The sequence below is a fragment of the Monodelphis domestica genome, chromosome 2 (genome assembly GCF_027887165.1).
Source record: "Monodelphis domestica isolate mMonDom1 chromosome 2, mMonDom1.pri, whole genome shotgun sequence".
In the NCBI taxonomy this organism is placed as follows: domain Eukaryota; kingdom Metazoa; phylum Chordata; class Mammalia; order Didelphimorphia; family Didelphidae; genus Monodelphis; species Monodelphis domestica.
This window is the reverse complement of record NC_077228.1, coordinates 216,150,499-216,168,418: the sequence shown is the minus strand read 5'-3', so window position 1 is coordinate 216,168,418 and position 17,920 is coordinate 216,150,499. Positions and strand designations below refer to the sequence as shown.

The 17,920-nt window shown below is 42.4% G+C and overlaps 1 protein-coding gene across 2 annotated transcripts in view; it reads right to left on the bottom strand.

The window, feature by feature from the left end:
- SDK2 (sidekick cell adhesion molecule 2) overlaps nt 1-17,920 on the bottom strand; it is a 491,418-nt gene that overhangs the window by 45,474 nt on the left and 428,024 nt on the right. For both annotated transcript variants that reach the window (XM_056817207.1, XM_056817208.1), the window contains 4 exons: nt 17,692-17,807; nt 7,727-7,913; nt 5,473-5,610; nt 1,448-1,609 (listed from right to left, as the gene is read on the bottom strand). In XM_056817207.1, the coding sequence (XP_056673185.1) occupies nt 1,448-1,609; nt 5,473-5,610; nt 7,727-7,913; nt 17,692-17,807 (603 nt within the window). The remainder of the gene's footprint in view (nt 1-1,447; nt 1,610-5,472; nt 5,611-7,726; nt 7,914-17,691; nt 17,808-17,920) is intronic.

Below are 17,920 nucleotides of genomic sequence, written 5' to 3'. Positions count from 1 at the left end.
ATCCCAGTAAGCACACCCTGACCTCTGATCTCTCTTCAGATCAGAAAATTCTGGCCACGTCCCAGCCCATAACTTGGATGGGAGGGAACAAGAATTTAGTTCTGTAACAGAGAAATAGTTTATATTTACTCCAGATACCCTTCCCTTTACACTTACTTGGCTGGATTTTCTTTTTTAAAAGCCCTGCATCTGGCATCTCTGTTCTGGTTCATTTACAATCTCTAGTTAAAACGAGGCTTTCTTTTTTATGCTATTTTTCCTCCCCTGTTCTCTTCAGTGAGTTAAACAGTCTGGAACACTATGCCTTAGTCTAAAACAAACCTTTCCTGCTGGCATATCACTGGTCAGCCTGCCTCTGGTTGACCTGCTGGCTCTCTTCTCTTTCTGGTGTTTGCAAAGGAAGTAAGTGGGCAAGTTGGATTAAGCGAGCAATGCTATGAATTTTAGGGGCAAGGGCTGGGGGCAGATGAAGGTTGGGCCCAGATGGGAAACCTCCACGGTACTATTCTCTCTTTTCCTGCCTAGCTAAGTTGCAAGGGAGCCCTAGGGAAGGAGGTGCAATTCTGTGGGAAGGAGACTGGAAATGAAATGAAACCAGAGACCGAAAACAAAAACTGGCCCACCAGAAACAAGGCAATAAAATGAACTATGTTTATGGTACAGGGGATAGAGTGCTGAGCTTGAAGCCAGGAAGATTCATCTTTCTGAGTTCAAATCTGATCTCAGACACTTATTAGTTGTGTGATCCTGGGTGAGTCATTGAACCCCATTTTCAGGGCGGGGGGTCAAAATGTAGCAAAATGGTTGGAGGCTTGACTCCATATCCATTGTTGTTGGCTTGAATTCAGGTTGTTTGTGCAGTGGAAAGAGTGGAAAGTTTTATCTTTTAGAAAAGAATCCCTTTAATATTTGTAGACAGAGGACCCAGGTTCAAATCCTGGCTCTGCACCTCATCATCTATGTGATCTTTAAACCTCTCTCTATCTCTGGGCCTCAATTCCTTATCTGTTAAGTGAGAAGATGATGCCTCTGGCTCCTTTCAGCTCTAAGTCTTCTGTGATCTGGTGAATTCTTGACTTGAATTCAGCATGTGTAGGCTATTCCCTCTGCTAGGTGTTTTCCTTTCAGCCACAGGAACTTTCCTTCCCATTTGCTATTCTAGCCCTTTGCTGAGCCCTTGGGTTTTGGGCACATGCAGTAAGGGCCATGGTGAGCTGGATGGTTGGGTGGGGTGACTTCTACTATTCTTACTTTTCCAGAAGAGCAAGAAGCCGTGGCCATGTCCCAGTCCTTTGGGAATTTGCCAGGCCTTGGTGGAGGATGGAGTCTCTTCCCAGAAGGGTGGATCATTCCAGCTCACCTTGACAAAGATCTCAGCCCAAACTGACACTGCAGGTGGAGCTAAAATAGGAGGTGGGCAGCTGGTGCTTAGGAGGCTCCCCCTTACCTTCTCCCGGGCCCGTGGTGATGTTGGCCTCGATTTCTGGCCCGTACGTGAAGGTCTTGGCCCGAATTCGGAATCTGTAGGTCATCCCCTCTGACAGGTCTTTCACTTTCAACCACAAGGGGCTGTTCCCCTTCACGTCAACTGTCACAATCTTGCTGACTCCTGTGGAATCAAGTACAAAGGGTGGGCATTGTAGGTGCAGGGAGAGAGGCTGCCCGGTACAATGAGAGACAAAAGGATAGAGTGCTAGGAGAAGGGGTTTGGAATCGGGCGGACGGAGGAACTGTTTTGTTTTTCTAGACTCAGTGCCTAGCATACATAGTCAGGGCTTCTGTTCTGGAACCCATTTCCCTTTCTCCGTTTTATCTTAGGATTAGGTAGACAGACAGAATAGTTAATGCCCCTCATCATAGAGGATAACCTGTAACAAGCATTGATCATACAGAAGTAAAAAAAGATAAAGGATAAGCTGCTGTGCTAGAATGCAATATACCTAAGGAGATGACATTGAATTTACTTTCAATGGATTCATCCTTTTCTTCATCAATAATTTGGTTAGTTAGAAGAGTTTGGGGGCATTCACCAGTCAGAAACCTTGGGTCTTTGCCTTTGAACAATGCTTGGACCTCACTTTCCCCTTTTGGAAAAGAATATTGCTTGCACTACTTGTATTGACTACTGCTGACTTAAGGATCAAAGTTAAAATGGGGATCAAAAGTACTTGGACAAATGCTAATGGGCTAGAGTGGGTGAGGAGGGAAGGGTTTTAAAAATATATGTAAGTGGGGAAGCCAGGGAGCAAATGGATAGGGTGCCAGGCCTGAGTTCAAATCTGGCCTCAGACAATTTCTAGCTGTGTGACCCTGGGAAGGTCATTGAGTCCTGATTGCCTAGCACTTGGCACCCTATTGTTTTAGAAATGATAGTAAGTCAGAAAGTAAGGGTTTAAAAGTGTATGCAATTACTCTTAGATATATGAATTATAACTGGAAACAGACAGATGGAGACAAATGGGGGGAGAGAGAGAGAGAGAGAGAGAGAGAGAGAGAGAGAAGAAGAAGAAGAAGAAGAAGAAGAAGAAGAAGAAGAAGAAGAAGAGGGAGAGGGAGAGGAAGAGGTGAGGGAGATAGAGAGGAGAGAGGGAGGGAGGGGGAGAGAGAGGGAGAGTGAGAGAATGGGAGAGAGAGAAACAGAGAGAGGGGAGTGAAGGAGAGGGGGGAGAGAGAGAGAGACAGAGAGAGGGGGAGAGGGAGAGGGGAAGAGAGAGAGGAGGAGGAGAGAAAGGGAGGGAGAGGGGGGAGAAGGAGAGGAAGAGTGGAAGAGAGAGACAGAGTGAGAGGAGGGAGGGGGAGAGGGAGAGAGGGAAAGAGAGGGGAAGAGGGAGAGGGAGAAAGAAACAGAGGGGGGAGAGAGGGAGAGGGGAAGAGATAGGGGAGGAGAGAAAGGGAGAGAGAGGGAGAGGGAGTGAGAGGGACAGGGGAAGAGAGAGAGAGAGAGAGAGAAAGAGAGAGAGAGAGAGAGAGAGAGAGAGAGAGAGAGAGAGAGAGAGAGAGAGAGAGAGAGAAAGAGAGAGAGAGATCTCAATATTTTGCTGTTGTTCATCCCTCATTTTTGAATAGCGACAATGACTTGGCTTGTTTTTGGATTTAAGGGAGGCAAAGTTGCACAAAGTCATCTGCCTCACTCTCTTTTCAAGTGCCATAGAAGTCATATGATAAGACAAAAGTAGGACCACTGGTGATGGCCCAGGATGCATGAGGGATATTGGAAAGAAAGGGTAAGGTGAAGTTCATGGAATGGGGTCCATAATCACCAGGGATCCTGGAGGGAAAGGGAGAAAGCGAGGTTCAGTGGCAGAATCCTGCTCATCTATTAGAACATAAGCACCACTATACTGGAAAGCTGATCAAGGCAAGGTGCTTGGAGATCCTCTGCTGAGAGCCTTTCTGGATGGACTAAGCAGGTGGTCCCTGGCTTCCTCAATGAGTTCTTCAGAGACCACAGCCCTGCTCCTGGTCCCCTCCCTGGTGATCCTATCTCTTTCTTGGGGCCCAGCTTCCCTTATTGTGTTCTAGAGTTCTACAATACACAGTGCTGCTTTGGAAAAGAGAGCCGTGGGCATGCAGGTGGCAGCAGGGAAGACTGAAGGGCCATTGTTTTGTGGACAGGGCCCTGGGGCTGACCCAGAAATGTTGGCTAGAGACTGTGTTCCCAGGGTCCAATGGGCTCTCTCTGCTTCATGTCCTGATGAGTCTTCCCAGCTGGATTCTGGGGAAATGAGGTAGGAGGGAACTTGGGGGAGGCTTCAGGAGTGAGAGTAATAGTAGGGTGACCCCTGGAGGCACTCACCTTCAGCATCCTGTAATGTCACCTGGCCCAGCCTTAGGCCTATCCAAAGCCCTGTATGCCAGCCATCAAGAGGAATCTGACACCAGGAGAAAAGAGCCAAGCCCATTTCCTTCCCCCTCAGCTTCTCTTCCCCACTGGTAAGATGATTATCAATACTGAAATAACTAGGGATTTATGGCCACTTGGCTTGTGCTGGGCTCAATGCACCCTGTTACTGTGTAGGGAGCCATTTCTACGGAGGGATCCAGCTTTTGTCCAAGGGGCACACAGCAATATTGCTTGGGCTCAGAGGGTAGGATGGGTAAAGATCAAAAATTCTGGTAGAAAAACCCTCTGCTTCGGGGAAGAGGAGTGGGCGAGAACTCCTGCAGGGTACAGGAGACCTAGATCCAAATATTAGGGGAAGAAATATAGGGCTCTGGGAGAGAAAGAAATACCCTCCAGGACAGGATCAGAATGAGCCTTAACAGGGCTAAGCCTGAGCAAGGTTGGAGATCTGAATCTTCTGTCCCTGCCCACTAGAAACTTGGAGTCTTCACTGTAAGCCTTGAGACCCAACTCAGCACAAAATGAATAACAATTTGCAGTGGAGGGTAGAGTATTCTGCTATGAGATGTGTTCACTTATAAAAACTGAATCATTTGCACATTCTTCCTGTAGTTGTGGGGCAGCTGGGTGGCTCAATGGATAGAACTTAGGCCTGGAGTCACAAAGACCTGAGTTCAAGTTGCTCTCAGTCACTTCCTAGCTGTGTCATCCTGGGCAAGCCACTTAATTTCTGTTTGTCTCAGTTTCCACATCTGTAAAATGGAAATAATAACAGTACCCCCCCCCCAGTTGTTGTGAAGATCAAATGAGATAATAATTGTAAAGCACATAGCACTGTGCCTGGCACATACTATGGGCTAGATAAGTGTTATTATATATATTTATATATTAATTTTATTAATATAATATATATTATATTAATATATATATATATTTCATCTCAACTCTTACAAGAAACCAAGCTTATAAGGTTTGGGCAGTTCCACAAATGAAGCTTTTAGAGTCTCCCTGCTTCTTTACTTCCTCCCCCCCCTTTTCTTTTCCTTCCTTCCTTCCTTCCTTCCTTCCTTCCTTCCTTCCTTCCTTCCTTCCTTCCTTCCTTCCTTCCTCTCTCTCTCTCTCTCTCTCTCTCTCTCTCTCTCTCTCTCCCCTTAAAAATCCTTACCTTTTGTCTTAGAATTGATACTAAGTATTGGTTCCAAGGTAGGAGCCAGGAAATTGGTATTAAGTGACTTGTCCAGGATCATACAACCAGGAAGTATCTGAGGCTACATTTGAATCCAGGACCTTCTGTCTCTAGCCTGGCTTTCTATCCAGTGAGCCAACTAGCTATCGCTTTCCTGCTACTTTCTAATCTCAGCAGGGACTCCAGTCCGGCCCATCTTCTTGAGGCTTTACATTTTATTCAGATGAGCCTAAATTCTATTTCATCTTGCCCAGCTTCTAGGAGATCTGAGTTCTAATCCTATCTTAACCTACTATGTCACTTAAAAAACCCCATTTTACTTAAAAGGAGAATCCAGCCATGACCCAAGAGAGGTGCTGAAAGGATCAAGTGAGATCAGAGGAGCTTTGCAATCAATTGGTTCACAGATATATATGGAGCAAAGAAAAGTGTCTTCACTTACCATCCACTGGGGTGCAAGGCTCATAGATTAACTTGTAGCCCTCAAGGACGCCATTAGGGAACAGAGGAGGTTCCCAGGACACATTCACTGAGGTGGTGGTTAACTCACTGAATTTGACTGTGCTAGGTGCGCTGGGAGCTGTGGGGGGAGACAAGAGATCTTCACAATTCATGACAAAGCCCATTCAATCCATTTATCTGTTCAGGGGAACAAAGGACTGTGTAATGCCCTTTGGGGGACCATCTCCCTGACTCTGTCGGTCTTAGTCCTCAGAATCCTGACAATCTGATATTCTGATGTGTTCTGAGCCCCCTGAGAAAATAGAAACACAAAGGAATCCAGTGGAACCCAGGCCCTCCCTTCACCATTTATTCAGCATTTGTTTTGCGCTAGGTGCTAAAGGAAGGGATTTATCTCACTCTGGAGTGGGAGGGGACCAGGGGGAGGACCAACAACTTTTGGACCCCTAAGAGAGATTTCCTTTGCTTTCCTAGGTGTAAACCTTTAAAATCCTGGGAGGAAGGTGGGGTGAGAGAAGGGGAAGAGTGGTGGATCCATTGGAAGGAAGATCCATCGATAAATGTATTTACAAGAGTATAAGACAAGACCTGAAGCCTCGGCTTCTGGGGCAGTCTCTCAGAGCATCAATGGACCCTGCTCCCTAGGTCTCTGAGGCTGCCAGGGCCTCCCAAGGAGAAACCAGAGAACTGGAGACTGGGGAATCTGTTGAATGCATTCAAACCCCTCACACAAGATGTTTTCATAGCCTTCAGACCCCTGGAGTGACATTGAAAACACAAGGTCTGGGGAGCCAAGTGAGAGGAGAGAGAATGGGAAGGAAGGGAAGGAAAAAAAAAAGAACCCAATTCAGAAGCATGTAAAGAGGCTCCAGGACTGATAACCACGGCTATTATTGTCCAGCTCCACCTTCTCTCTGAATTGGAACTAGTCCCAGAGGCGACTTCCGTCTCTGACTCTGGGGAAGAAGTGTCAGCCAGCCTCCTTTGAAGGAGGATAGTTCAGGTCAGCCTAGTCTTGCCCCCGCCTGTATCCTGGACTTACAGGAAAGTGGAGACAGAACACAATGTCTTCTCTCTTCCAGGAGGGTGAAGTTTCTAAATAACCAGAGAGTATATATAGAGTTGACTAATTATACTAACAGAAAGGAGAAGGAACCCAGAAAACAAACAAACAAACAAATAATTCCCACCCCCCAAATTATATATATATATTTATATAATTTATTTTTATTATTATTATATTTATATATATATTTATATATTTAAACCCTTACCTTCCATCTTACTTGTATTGGTTACTTACTTACTATGTATTGGTTCCAAGGCAGAAGAGTGGTAAGGGCTAGGCCATGGGGGTTAAGTGACTTGCCCAGGGTCATACAGCTGGGAAGTGTCTGAGACCAGATTTGAACCTAGGACCTCCTGTCTCTAGGCCTGGCTCTCTATCCACTGAGCCACCCAGCTGCCCCCAACACTTTTATATTTGACTTGGGAGTGCAGTCAGAAATATGCAGTCACATATATGAACACCTGGTGCACAGGTTGCTTTCAAGGTGGGAACATCAGAGAAGAAATAACCTCCCCCAAATGGATAACTGGACAGTGATTATGATGTGTAGAGTTCTAAAATCCTAAAAGAAGTACAGAAACCCTCTCTGTTGTTTAGGGGCAGGAAGTCAGATGAAATAACTTCTACATCTAATTTTCCTGTACTAAAAGGCAGGAAACCAAACTTGTCTGTCCCTTCAAACACAGGACAAGCGAAAGTTGTCGGGGAACTATGTAGGGCTCTAGAATGTTCTTCATGCCTGGAATGGAAGGATAGAAAGTGGAGAAGCAGCACTAGTAGGTTGGGCAGGAGGAGAGAGGGAGTGGAAGGGGAGAAAATAGGAAGGGTGATAAGACAGCAGAGATACATCATAGGATGGGCGAAGCCAAGGATGGTGGAAGTCAGGCTGGAAGAAGTGGAGGAATGAGGTCTGGATAATGCCGGCCAGTGAGTTCACCATTGAGATTGCTTTTCTCTCTTGACCCCGCTATATCTTAGAGCTAAGCATTTCCCCCCTATTTTCCCTTGGACTCTAACAGAGACCCATACTGCCCAGGTACTTGGCATGGGTACCTTGGAATTAAATTATAATTAAAAAAAAATCTTGTCTTTTTAAGGAGCCCAGGTAGGTTCTCCTCTTCTGAGCCAGAGCACAGTCATGTGGGGAGCATCTTCCACTGCCCACCTGCTTGTTGAGTCCGACCCTGGCTGGGGGCACTCCGTGGTCCATCGCCTGCAGCATTGAAAGCTGCCACACTGACCAGGTAGGCAGTGTAGCCGGTCAGGTTCTTGAGTTTCACACCATTCTCAGGTAGGAAGAGTGTCTTGAGCCGTTCTGTGCTATTCCGTCGTTGAGCTTCCCAAAAATAAATCTGTGGGCAGAGATAATTGGAGGGAGGTGAGTGAGGCTCCAGACACCGGAACTCTTGAGCTGCCCAGTTCCCATAAGGCACTGCCCTTCTGAAGTAGTGAGATCAGACTCTGAGTTGCTTAGGAAGCAAAACAAAGAGAAGGAATGTTTAGCTCTTTCCAGGAGTCAAAATGACTCAGTGGCTCTTCCATAACCACCAGCAAGAAATACTTATTCTGGTATAATATCTGTAAGAAGAGTTTTTTCTTACAGTTCTTCATGTTTACCTACAAAGAATATCTCTGCTAGCCTGTGGGAGTCTAAGAAGGAAGTTACCAAATCCCTGTATGAGGCCTGTTGAATCTCTACTATGCAGAGTTTGTTTTCTTTGATGTAAATTTCAAATTTAACATGTTAGTTCTAATTAGTTATAATATTTTGCTTGCCTATGTCCCCCTTCGAAATTCCTTCTGATCCTGTCAGAATTAGAAAAAAAAAGTTTTGCTGATGGTCTTTTTCCCCCCTTTTTTTCCTTTTTTCTGACATCACTCACTTCATTCCTACCCTTAATTTCTCCTTCCTTCATTCCTTTAAATAATCAAAGTCCTTGCTTTAATCAAATAACCATAGTCAAGCAAAATAAATTCACATGTTGACCATTTTTGAAAATATATGCCACAGAACAGCTTGGTTGCTCAGTGGATAGAGAGCTAGATCTGGAGATAGGAGGTCCTGGGTTCAAATATGGCCTCAACACAAGTCACTTAACCCCCATTGTCTAGCCCTTACTGTTCTTCTGCCTTGGAACTGATACTTAGTGTCAATTCTAAGACAGAAAATAAGGGTTAAAAAAAAAGAAAAAGGATGCCTCATTCTGCACCTCATTTATTGACCAAGAAGGGAGAAATGGGAAGCATGATTCATCATCAGTCTTCTGGAGACCTGACTCGTCATTGCATCACTCAGAAGTCTCAAATCTTTCACAGTTGCTTTGATTGTTTCATTGAATACAGTCTTGTAGTCATAGATACATTGTTCTGGTTCTAGTCACTTCATTCTGCATTACTTCATACAAATCCTCCCAGCTTTCTCTGAAACCATCCCTTTTGTCATTTCTTACAGCACAATAGTATTATATAACACTCATTTACCAAAATTTGTTTAGTTATTCACCAATGAATAGCATCTTTTTTGTTTACAATTCCTTGTTACTACAAAAAGAGCCTTTACAAATATTTTTGTGCATAGTGCTCTTCTTTAATCTCTTTGGGGGTATATGCCTAGTATTTATACATAGTTTTAATCACTTTGGGGGCAGAGTTCCAAGTTGCTTTTTAGAATGGTTGATTTGCAGTTCTACCAAGAATGTATTAGTTTGGTGAAACAGTCTGAGAAGTTTATTTATATTCTATTAGAGAAAATACGTGGAAATAGAAAAATATATCCAAAAGTAAGACAAAGTAGTTAGAGAGAGAGAGAATACTAGCAGTTGGTGAAGGTGGGAGGAAAAGAGTCAGAAAGAGAAAATTTTGTTTGAGTTATCTCTAGAAGAAAGTGATGGCTTCTATAAGATAGAAACAAGGAAGAAACCTGTTATATGATTATGAGCATGGCTGTGTGAGGAATGGAGATGGAAGATCCAATGTATGAAGAGCCATGTATGAGGATCAGGAAGAAAGCTAGCCTGGTTCTCCAATATTCTACTGGAAAAGGAATGAAAACAAACCTGGAAGGATACGTTAGGGCCAGGTTGTAAAAGGGTTTTAAAAACCGAACAAGGAATTTTATATATACATGATCCTAGAGGCAATCAGGCTACTTGAGTTTGAGTAGAGAAAAGAAAAATAATATATTAGTTTGCTTGTCTTCTCATTGCCCTGCAAACAATTGTTATTTTCCATTTTTGTAATATTTGACAAACTGTAGGGAATAAGCTGGAACCTCAGAATTATCTAAATTTATAGTTCTCTTATTATTAGTGATTTAAAGCATGTTTTCATATAGGTATCAATAGTTTGCTTTTCTTCTTTGAAAACTTCCCATTCATACTTTTGACTATACTTTTTTTATCTATTGGGGAATGGTTCTTTTTCTTATGTATTTGTATTGGTTGTCTAAATATCTTGGATATCAGTCCTGTATCTTGTTGCAAAGATTTCCCCACTGTGGTAAACTAGTTCTTTTCTAATTCTAATCGCATATATTTTATTTGGGCAAAAATTTAAATTTTATGCACTCAAAATTTTCCATTTTGTCTCCTGTTGTCCTCTCTATCTTTTGTATAGTCAAAGACTTCCTCTCTCCATACCTGTGAACAGTATTTGCGTATTTGCTTTCCTATTCTTTTAATTTGTTCATGATATGACCTTTAATATCTAGGTCATGTGTTCATTTGGAGCAGTTTATTGTGGTATATGGTCTCAGATGTTGGTCCACAACTAATTTCTATCTAACTCCTGGTTTTTCCAGCAATCTTTGTTGAATAGTGAGTCCTTACCCTAGTACTTGGAGTCTTTGAGTTTCAGGGTCATCTTATCTAATTTGTTCTATGGATAAACTTTTTTCTTTTAAAAATCGGTACAAAGAAGTTTTGATTACTGCTTTGTAGTAGGGTTTGAGACTTGGTGCTGCTAGGCACCCTTCTTTCACCCAGTAAACTTTTTGTCTCTCTAGTTGAATTTGTTTTTATTTTTTCTAGTTCTAGAAAGTAATTCTTTGATAGTCTGATTGATATGTCATGAAAATATAAAGTAACTGAGTTGACGTTGCCATTTAAAAAATTATGTTTGCACATCCCAACCATAAACAATTATTTCTTTAACCTGTACTGGTTCTTGCTTGTTTCCTGAAGTTTGCTTTAGCCTCCCAACTCTCTCTTCTCTCTCTCTTCTCTCTCTCTTTCTCTCTCTCTCTCTCTCTCTCTCTCTCTCTCTCTCTCTCTCTCTCTCTCTCTCTCTCTCTCTCTCTCTCTCTCTCTCTCCCTATCATTGTCTCTCATAATTTTTCTTTATCATATAACTGTCTGGGATCCTTTTCAGATATTTGCTGGGGTTTGTGTGTTGATCTGAGCTTCTTTGCAAACGTTCTCATCCCCATCTTATTTGGAAACAACCCATCAAGATCTCTTAAGCATCAGTATCTCTGTGATTCCAGAGCTCTGAAAAGGGCCACAAGTACTTCCTCTGAAAAATGAGGTGAATAAAGCAGATGACTTTTAATGAAGATCTCTTTAAGGTTCTGTAGTCTATGGATCTCCATCTCAATCCTGAAGGTTAGGACTGGAAGAAATTGAGAAATTATTTTGCAATTTTAGGTCATCTGGCACCACCTGGTGGCCCAATCGAACCATGCATATATTCTTCAAGGCAGCAGAGGAACCAAAAGAACTCTTCTCAGCTGGCAAGTGAAAGGGCAGGTCAGGCTACTCAGGCATGGTGCACTCGGCCTATTAAAGTCATTGAATCTTCTCTTTGATAAGGAGCTCAGAAGCCAGGTTTAGAATGCTGCTAAACCCTTGCTTTCTCCTATGCCTTCCTTCATAGTTGTTCAGCCATTCAGATTCTTTGTTAATTGCATTTGGGGTTTTCTTGGCAAAGATACTGGAGCAAAATTTCCTTCTCCAGCTCATTTTTACAGAGGAGGAATGGAAGCACAGAGGGTTAAGTGACTTGCCCAGGGACACACAGCTAAAAAGTGTCTGAGGTCAAATTTGAACTCAGGAAGATTCATCTTCCTGACTCCAGGTCCAACCCTCTACTATACCACCTAGTTGCTCCCATTGCTCCCTCATAAATCCTTCTCTAAAGGACGGTATGAGTAAGAGTGAACATTTGTCTGTGGGTACTGTCTATCTCTAGCTCTTTGTAAATACTGGAGCATGGGAATATGTCCGCAAGTGTATGCACGTGTCTAGTTATGAGCATACAGGTCTTTGTCTCCATGAAAGTAATTTCACATACGTGTTTGTATCTATCGGTGAGTTAAGATCTCATAGCCAATGGCTGATCTGAGTGCTGTGTCAGTTTCAAATTCACTTACTGGCTAGGAATGCCCATCCTGAGTTTGGAAGGCTTGTGGTCCCCAATCTGACTAGTTAATGTTAACATCACCTCCTGGGTTAATGAAATGTTATCTGGGTGATATTAAAAAAAAAAGGAGGGGGACAATATAGTCTGGGGGAGAGAGAATGGGCCCCCACAGCCTGAGTTCAAAGCTTACCTTAGATACTTGTTAACTGTATGACAGTGGGTAAGTCACTTAATTAACCCTTGGTTTCCTTGTATGTAAAATGGGGATAAAAATTAAATATATAAAATAAAAACTTAAAATGTATATTTTATCTCATAGGCTTATTAAGACTTTAGGGCTTGAGTGAGCTAATTGATCTATGTGCTTTGTAATTTTTAAGGCATTAGCTTAATTGCATTTTATTCTTTAAAAAAACTTCCTTAAAAATTGTATTTTTTACCAATTACATGTAATGACAAATTTCCACACAAGTTTTCCTAAGTGTGATTTATTCTTCTTATATTGATTATAAGTTGGTTATTTTTGTTAGCATCAGAAATTAATTGGGGGGGGGGGGCAGCTGGGTAGCTCAGTGGATTGAGAGCCAGGCCTAGAGATGGGAGGTCCTAGGTTTAAATCTGGCCTCAGACATTTCCCAGCTGTGTGACCCTGGGCAAGTCACTTGACCTCCATTGCCTAGCCCTTACCTTTCTTTTGCCTTGAAACCATTACACAGTATTGATTCCAAGATGGAAGGTAAGGGTTTAAAAAACAAAAGAAATTAATTGGCTAATATTAACATAGACAATTCTATCTAAAGAATGGAAAAGAGACTTGCATTCTACATATATGCATGCATCTATTCTCCTATATCATCTCTGTGAATGTTAGGGGAATATATACATTATATGTAATATATACACACATATGATCCTGTGTCTGCCACATGCAAATAATTAAACAAATAAATGAATATTTGAGGGACCTTTTTTTAAAAGCCTTCCCTCGTTAGAATTGATACAAGTAGCAGTTCCAAGGCAGAAGAGCGTGAGGGCTAGGCATTTGGGACTGAGTGGCTTGCCCAGAGTCACAAAGCTAGGAAATATCTGAGGCCAGATTTGAATCCAGCACCTCCTAATTCCCAGATTGGCTTACTATCCACTGAACCACATAGCTGCCCTTTGAGGGACTTCTTATTGCACTAATAACTTGCAATACACTTGAATACATACTTGTTTTTTTATATATGTTTTTATAATAATATATTATATGTAGAAAATAAATATAATAATAAATCCATGTTTTTATATTCTGATTTTTAGCTATTTCATGTATTTAGGGCAGGGGCTACATATTCTATTTTTAGAAACAGTGATTCAGTGGATAGTGTGCTGGGCCTGAAGTCAGGAAAATTTAAGTTCAAATTTGACCTCAGACACTTAGAGCTATGTGACCCTGGCCAAGTCACTTAATTACTGCCTGTCCCAATTTCCTTTTCTATAACATGAAGAGGATAATAATAATAATAGCACCTACCTCGAAGGATTGTGGTGAGGATCAAATGAGATTTTTGTATAAAAACCTGCTTAGCACAGTGCCTGGCACATAAATACAATATAAATGCTTATTCCCTTCACTTACATTCCCCACAGTATATAAAAGGTCTTTTTTTTTTTTTGAAACTCTTACCTTTCATCTTAGAATCAATACTGTGTATTGGTTCCAAGGCAGAAGACCAATAAGGGCTAGGCAATGGGGGTCAAGTGACTTGCCCAGGGTCACACAGCCAGGAAGTGTCAGGCTAGATTTGAACCCAGGACCTCCCATCTATAGTCCTGGCTCTCTATCCACTGAGCTGCCCCCTCATAGTAGGTTAAAAAAAAATCCTTGTTGAATACATGTATGTATGTATGTATGTATGTATGTATGTATGTATGAATGTGTTTCTGTGCATAAGGAAGTTTAAGTCTCAGTGTTTGCCTGTGAAATCTCCATTCTGAAACGCCTTGCCAGGTGGTGGCTGCCCAATGTTTTTTGGCTCTTTTTCACTTCATTGCACAGCAGGCATATGCTATAGGCACAGTGTTTGTTTTTCCCAGCTGCCACTGCCAAGTGTTCCGGGGTGATACCCCTCATGGTGTCATATGTCCGTATGGCTCTCTTGGCCAGATGCCTTCCTCCAACCTCTGGAGGGCAAGAAACCCCAGAACTGGTTCTGGTCTCCATCCAATGAAGGCTACCTGAGGAACGGAGGTCGGATGCTTGCAGTGAGAAATGAGTCTGTTAGAAACAGGCAGCCTTGTCTAGTGGTTTGGCCCATTTCCTTTGTCCACAGAAGGTCTGAGAATGGAGACAGCTGTCAGGGACTTGATACAACAATCTCAGAACTTGGGCCAGCAGAAGTGGGGGAAGTGGATAAGAGGCTGAGAATCAAAAGACCCAGGTTCTAATTCTGCATTTCTAATTTTATTTAAAGACTTCCCCAACTCTAGACCTGTACATCTGTGATCACCCAGTCCTCTCTCTTTCCCCTCCCTCAGCCGTTCCTGTCTGGGAGAAAATATTTATAGTTAAAGCTCTGGGGGAAGGGAAGAGCATGGGCTTTGAATGTCTGGGCTCTAGAAGGGACTGGCTATCAGTTTCCATATCTTTGAATGGGTTCCATATTCTTTGTCCCATCTACTTAATGTCGTTAAAATGATGATACTTCCCGTTTTTACAGTGCCTTTTTAGTTGCTGTTAAAGGCTTCGTGCCCCAAGCACAAAAGCTCACAGGCTAATCCTCTGACCTCTTTCATTTCTGATCTGTCCTGGTTCATCTCTCCTGAGGCAGTAACCTCCTCCCCTTCCACTCTATTCCCCCATTCCTAGGGGCTCATCACGCTGGTGCCAGATTTAATATAGACATTCTGATTGCCTTTATCTCTACTGCAACTCAGAACTCCAGAACTCCAGTGATCCACCAGCCTCAGCCTTCCCCAGGAGAAAGGACTGCAAGCACAGGCTTTCATGCTCAGCTTCCGTGGTGCCTTTTTCTTTTTTTATACCCTTACCTTCCATCTTAGAATCAATACTGGGTATTGGTGCCAAGGCTGAAGAATGGTAAAGGCTAGGCAATGGGGGTTAAGTGACTTGCCCAGGGTCACACAGCTAGGAAGTGTCTGAGGCCAGATTTGAACCTAGGACCTCCCATATCTAGGCCTGACTCTCAATCCACTAAGCCACCCAGCTGCCCCCTTCTCCAGTGCTTTAAGTGAACAAAGGCCTGAAACTAAATGAATATATTTATCCAAAACAACTATGAGAGGTAGGTGATGTCAATACTATTATCCCCACTATATAGGTAATGAAACTGAGATCTGTATACATGTATGTAGATATAAATATTCACATCTATCAATCGATATACCTATCTATTTATAATCTAGGAAATGGCTCATTTATTTATTTTAAACCCTTACCTTCCATCTTGGAATCAATACTGTATATTGGCTCCAAGGCAGAAGAGTGGTAAGGGCTAGGCAATGGGGGTTAAGTGACTTGCCCAGGGTCACACAGCTGGGAAGTGTCTGAGGTTACATTTGAACCCAGGACCTCCTGTCTCTAGGTCTGGCTCTCAAAATCCACTGAGCTAACCCAGCTGTCCCCTCATTTATTTTTAATATAAGATATGAACTAGAGTTTTCTGTGATGGATTTTGGCCTGTCACTATCCTAATCATTATGATTGTTAGCCAAATAATATCTCTGAAGTGTTCCAAACTGGGAAGACAACCTCCATTTAAGTCTTTTGGAGACACAAAATCATAGAATTGAGTTGGAAGAAACTTCAGAAATTATTTAGTGAGGGCAGCCAGGTGGCTCAGTAGTTAGACAGCCAGACCTGGATTCAGGAGGTCCTGGGTTCAAATGTGACTTCAGACACTTCCTCGTTGTGTGACCCAATTACCTAGCTCTTACCACTCTTCTGCCTTGGAACCAATACACAGTATTGATTGAAAAACAGAAGGTAAGAGTTAAAAAAGAAAAGGACATTATTTTGTCCAATCTTGCCCCTCCATTTTATAGAGGAAGAAGCTAAGGTTCAGGAGTAGACTTGAGGTGTCCCAAATCACTTATCTGAAAAGTGGTATAGCTAGAATTTGAACTCAAATTCTTCTGACTCTAAGCTACTGCTCTTCTCATAATTCTATCTTGTCCAATTCTGTTTTCTAGGGTCTGTCTAAACTCTGCAAAATCTCTTTGAATTAGGGTTCCTCATTCCAAGGGAGGAGGGGATTATATCTCATAAAGTGGGTCAGCTAAAGCCTAGGAAGGACAAGCCTATCCTTCTCCACTTTCCTTGAAGCTGTAAGTGGGATTATTTTCACCTGGGGGGAAAAACTAGTTAATTGTAGGTTAGAGAGAAGGTAGAGGAGAAGGAAAGCAGTCATAAGATCATAGACGCCTAAATTTTGAACCGGAAGTAACCTCATTTTACAGATGAGGAAACTGAGATTTGGGGAAATGGAATGATTTCTCTGAAATACTGTAACTTTTAAATGGCAGAGGTGGGATTTGAACTCTGCTGACACCAAATCCAGGACTCTTTTTATTGTAACATTTTGCCTTATTTTATAGATGCAGAAACTGAGAGCTGTTTTAAAATATTTGAAAGAATGTTACATAGAAGGTAGGTTAACCTAAGTCTGTTTGACCTCAGAGGGCAGAATTATGAGCAAAATGTGGAAACTATAGAAAGGCAGGATTAAGCTGTTGAGTGAGACGACACTTCCTAACAAGGACAACTATCTTTAAATTGAATGGGCTATCTTGGGAGGTAGTGGATTCCCCCTTCACCAATAATCTTTAAGTGAATCCTGAATTATTGCTTCTCAGCTAAGTAATGGAGGGCATTTTTATAGATTGGACTTTTGATAGATGACCTTCAAAACTCTGAGATTTGGTTGTTCTTGAGATATTTCAGTCATGTCTGAATCTTTGTTATCCCATTTAGGATTTGCTCAGCAAAGACATTAGAGTGATTTGTCATTTCCTTTCCTATCTTATTTAACAGATGAGTAAACTGAGGCAAAGCAGGTTAATTGACTTTCCCATGGTCAGACACCTGATAAATGACTGAGGCCAAATCTGAACTCAGAAAGATGAGTCTTCTTGGCTCCAGGTCTCCATCCATTGCACTAACTAAACTATGATAAGACATTGGAGGAAAACTTGAATGGAGAAACTGGATTGGGGCTTATAAAGAAGGCTAAGAGAATTGACTTGGCAGAAAGCTGCTCAGGTTGGGGTATGTGGAGACAAACAGACCAGGACAAACAGCCTGGGGTGGTTAAGAGGGGAAAGATGTCAAGAATTGGGAACTTGGGTTGGGGACCTAGTTGGGATGGAAATAAAGTGCCTGCCTCCCACATTAAAATCAGGTATTATGAATAAAAATTAAAGTCTCCAAGATTAATTTTTATTCATGACATTTTTCATGTTAACCCATTTTCTATATGACAACTCTTTAAATATTTTAAGACAGCTCTCATCTTGGCTCTGCCACTTCCTAGTTAGTGTAAACCTAAGCAAATCACTTCATCTCTAGCAAAGTCCACCTAGACTCTGCAGTTCTAGATGGGAGAGATGCCTCTTCTTTCAGCATCTCCTACCCAAACCCAAGTCTGAGCCAGAAAACACCAGAGAAATCTTTCACAACTAAAACTCTGCAGGTCATTCTAAAGACTGCTAAGGCCTTGGCCTCTTTCTCTCTTTGATTTTCTGTACTCTGTCAAAGAACATGATTCATACCTTGTAGCCTTGGATGTCGCCATTTTGTGCTTCCAATGGAGGTGGCTCCCATGTCACATCTAGCTGTGTGGCTGTGGCACCATGGACAGCTACATTTTGTGGGGGTGCAGTAGGCACTAGAGGATAAAGAAGAAAAAAGGATGATTCTATGTGTATGTTTGTGAGTGTATTTGTAAGCTAGAAAAGCATGTGGAGGGGCAGCCCAGGCTAGGTAGGGGTCCTCTACTGC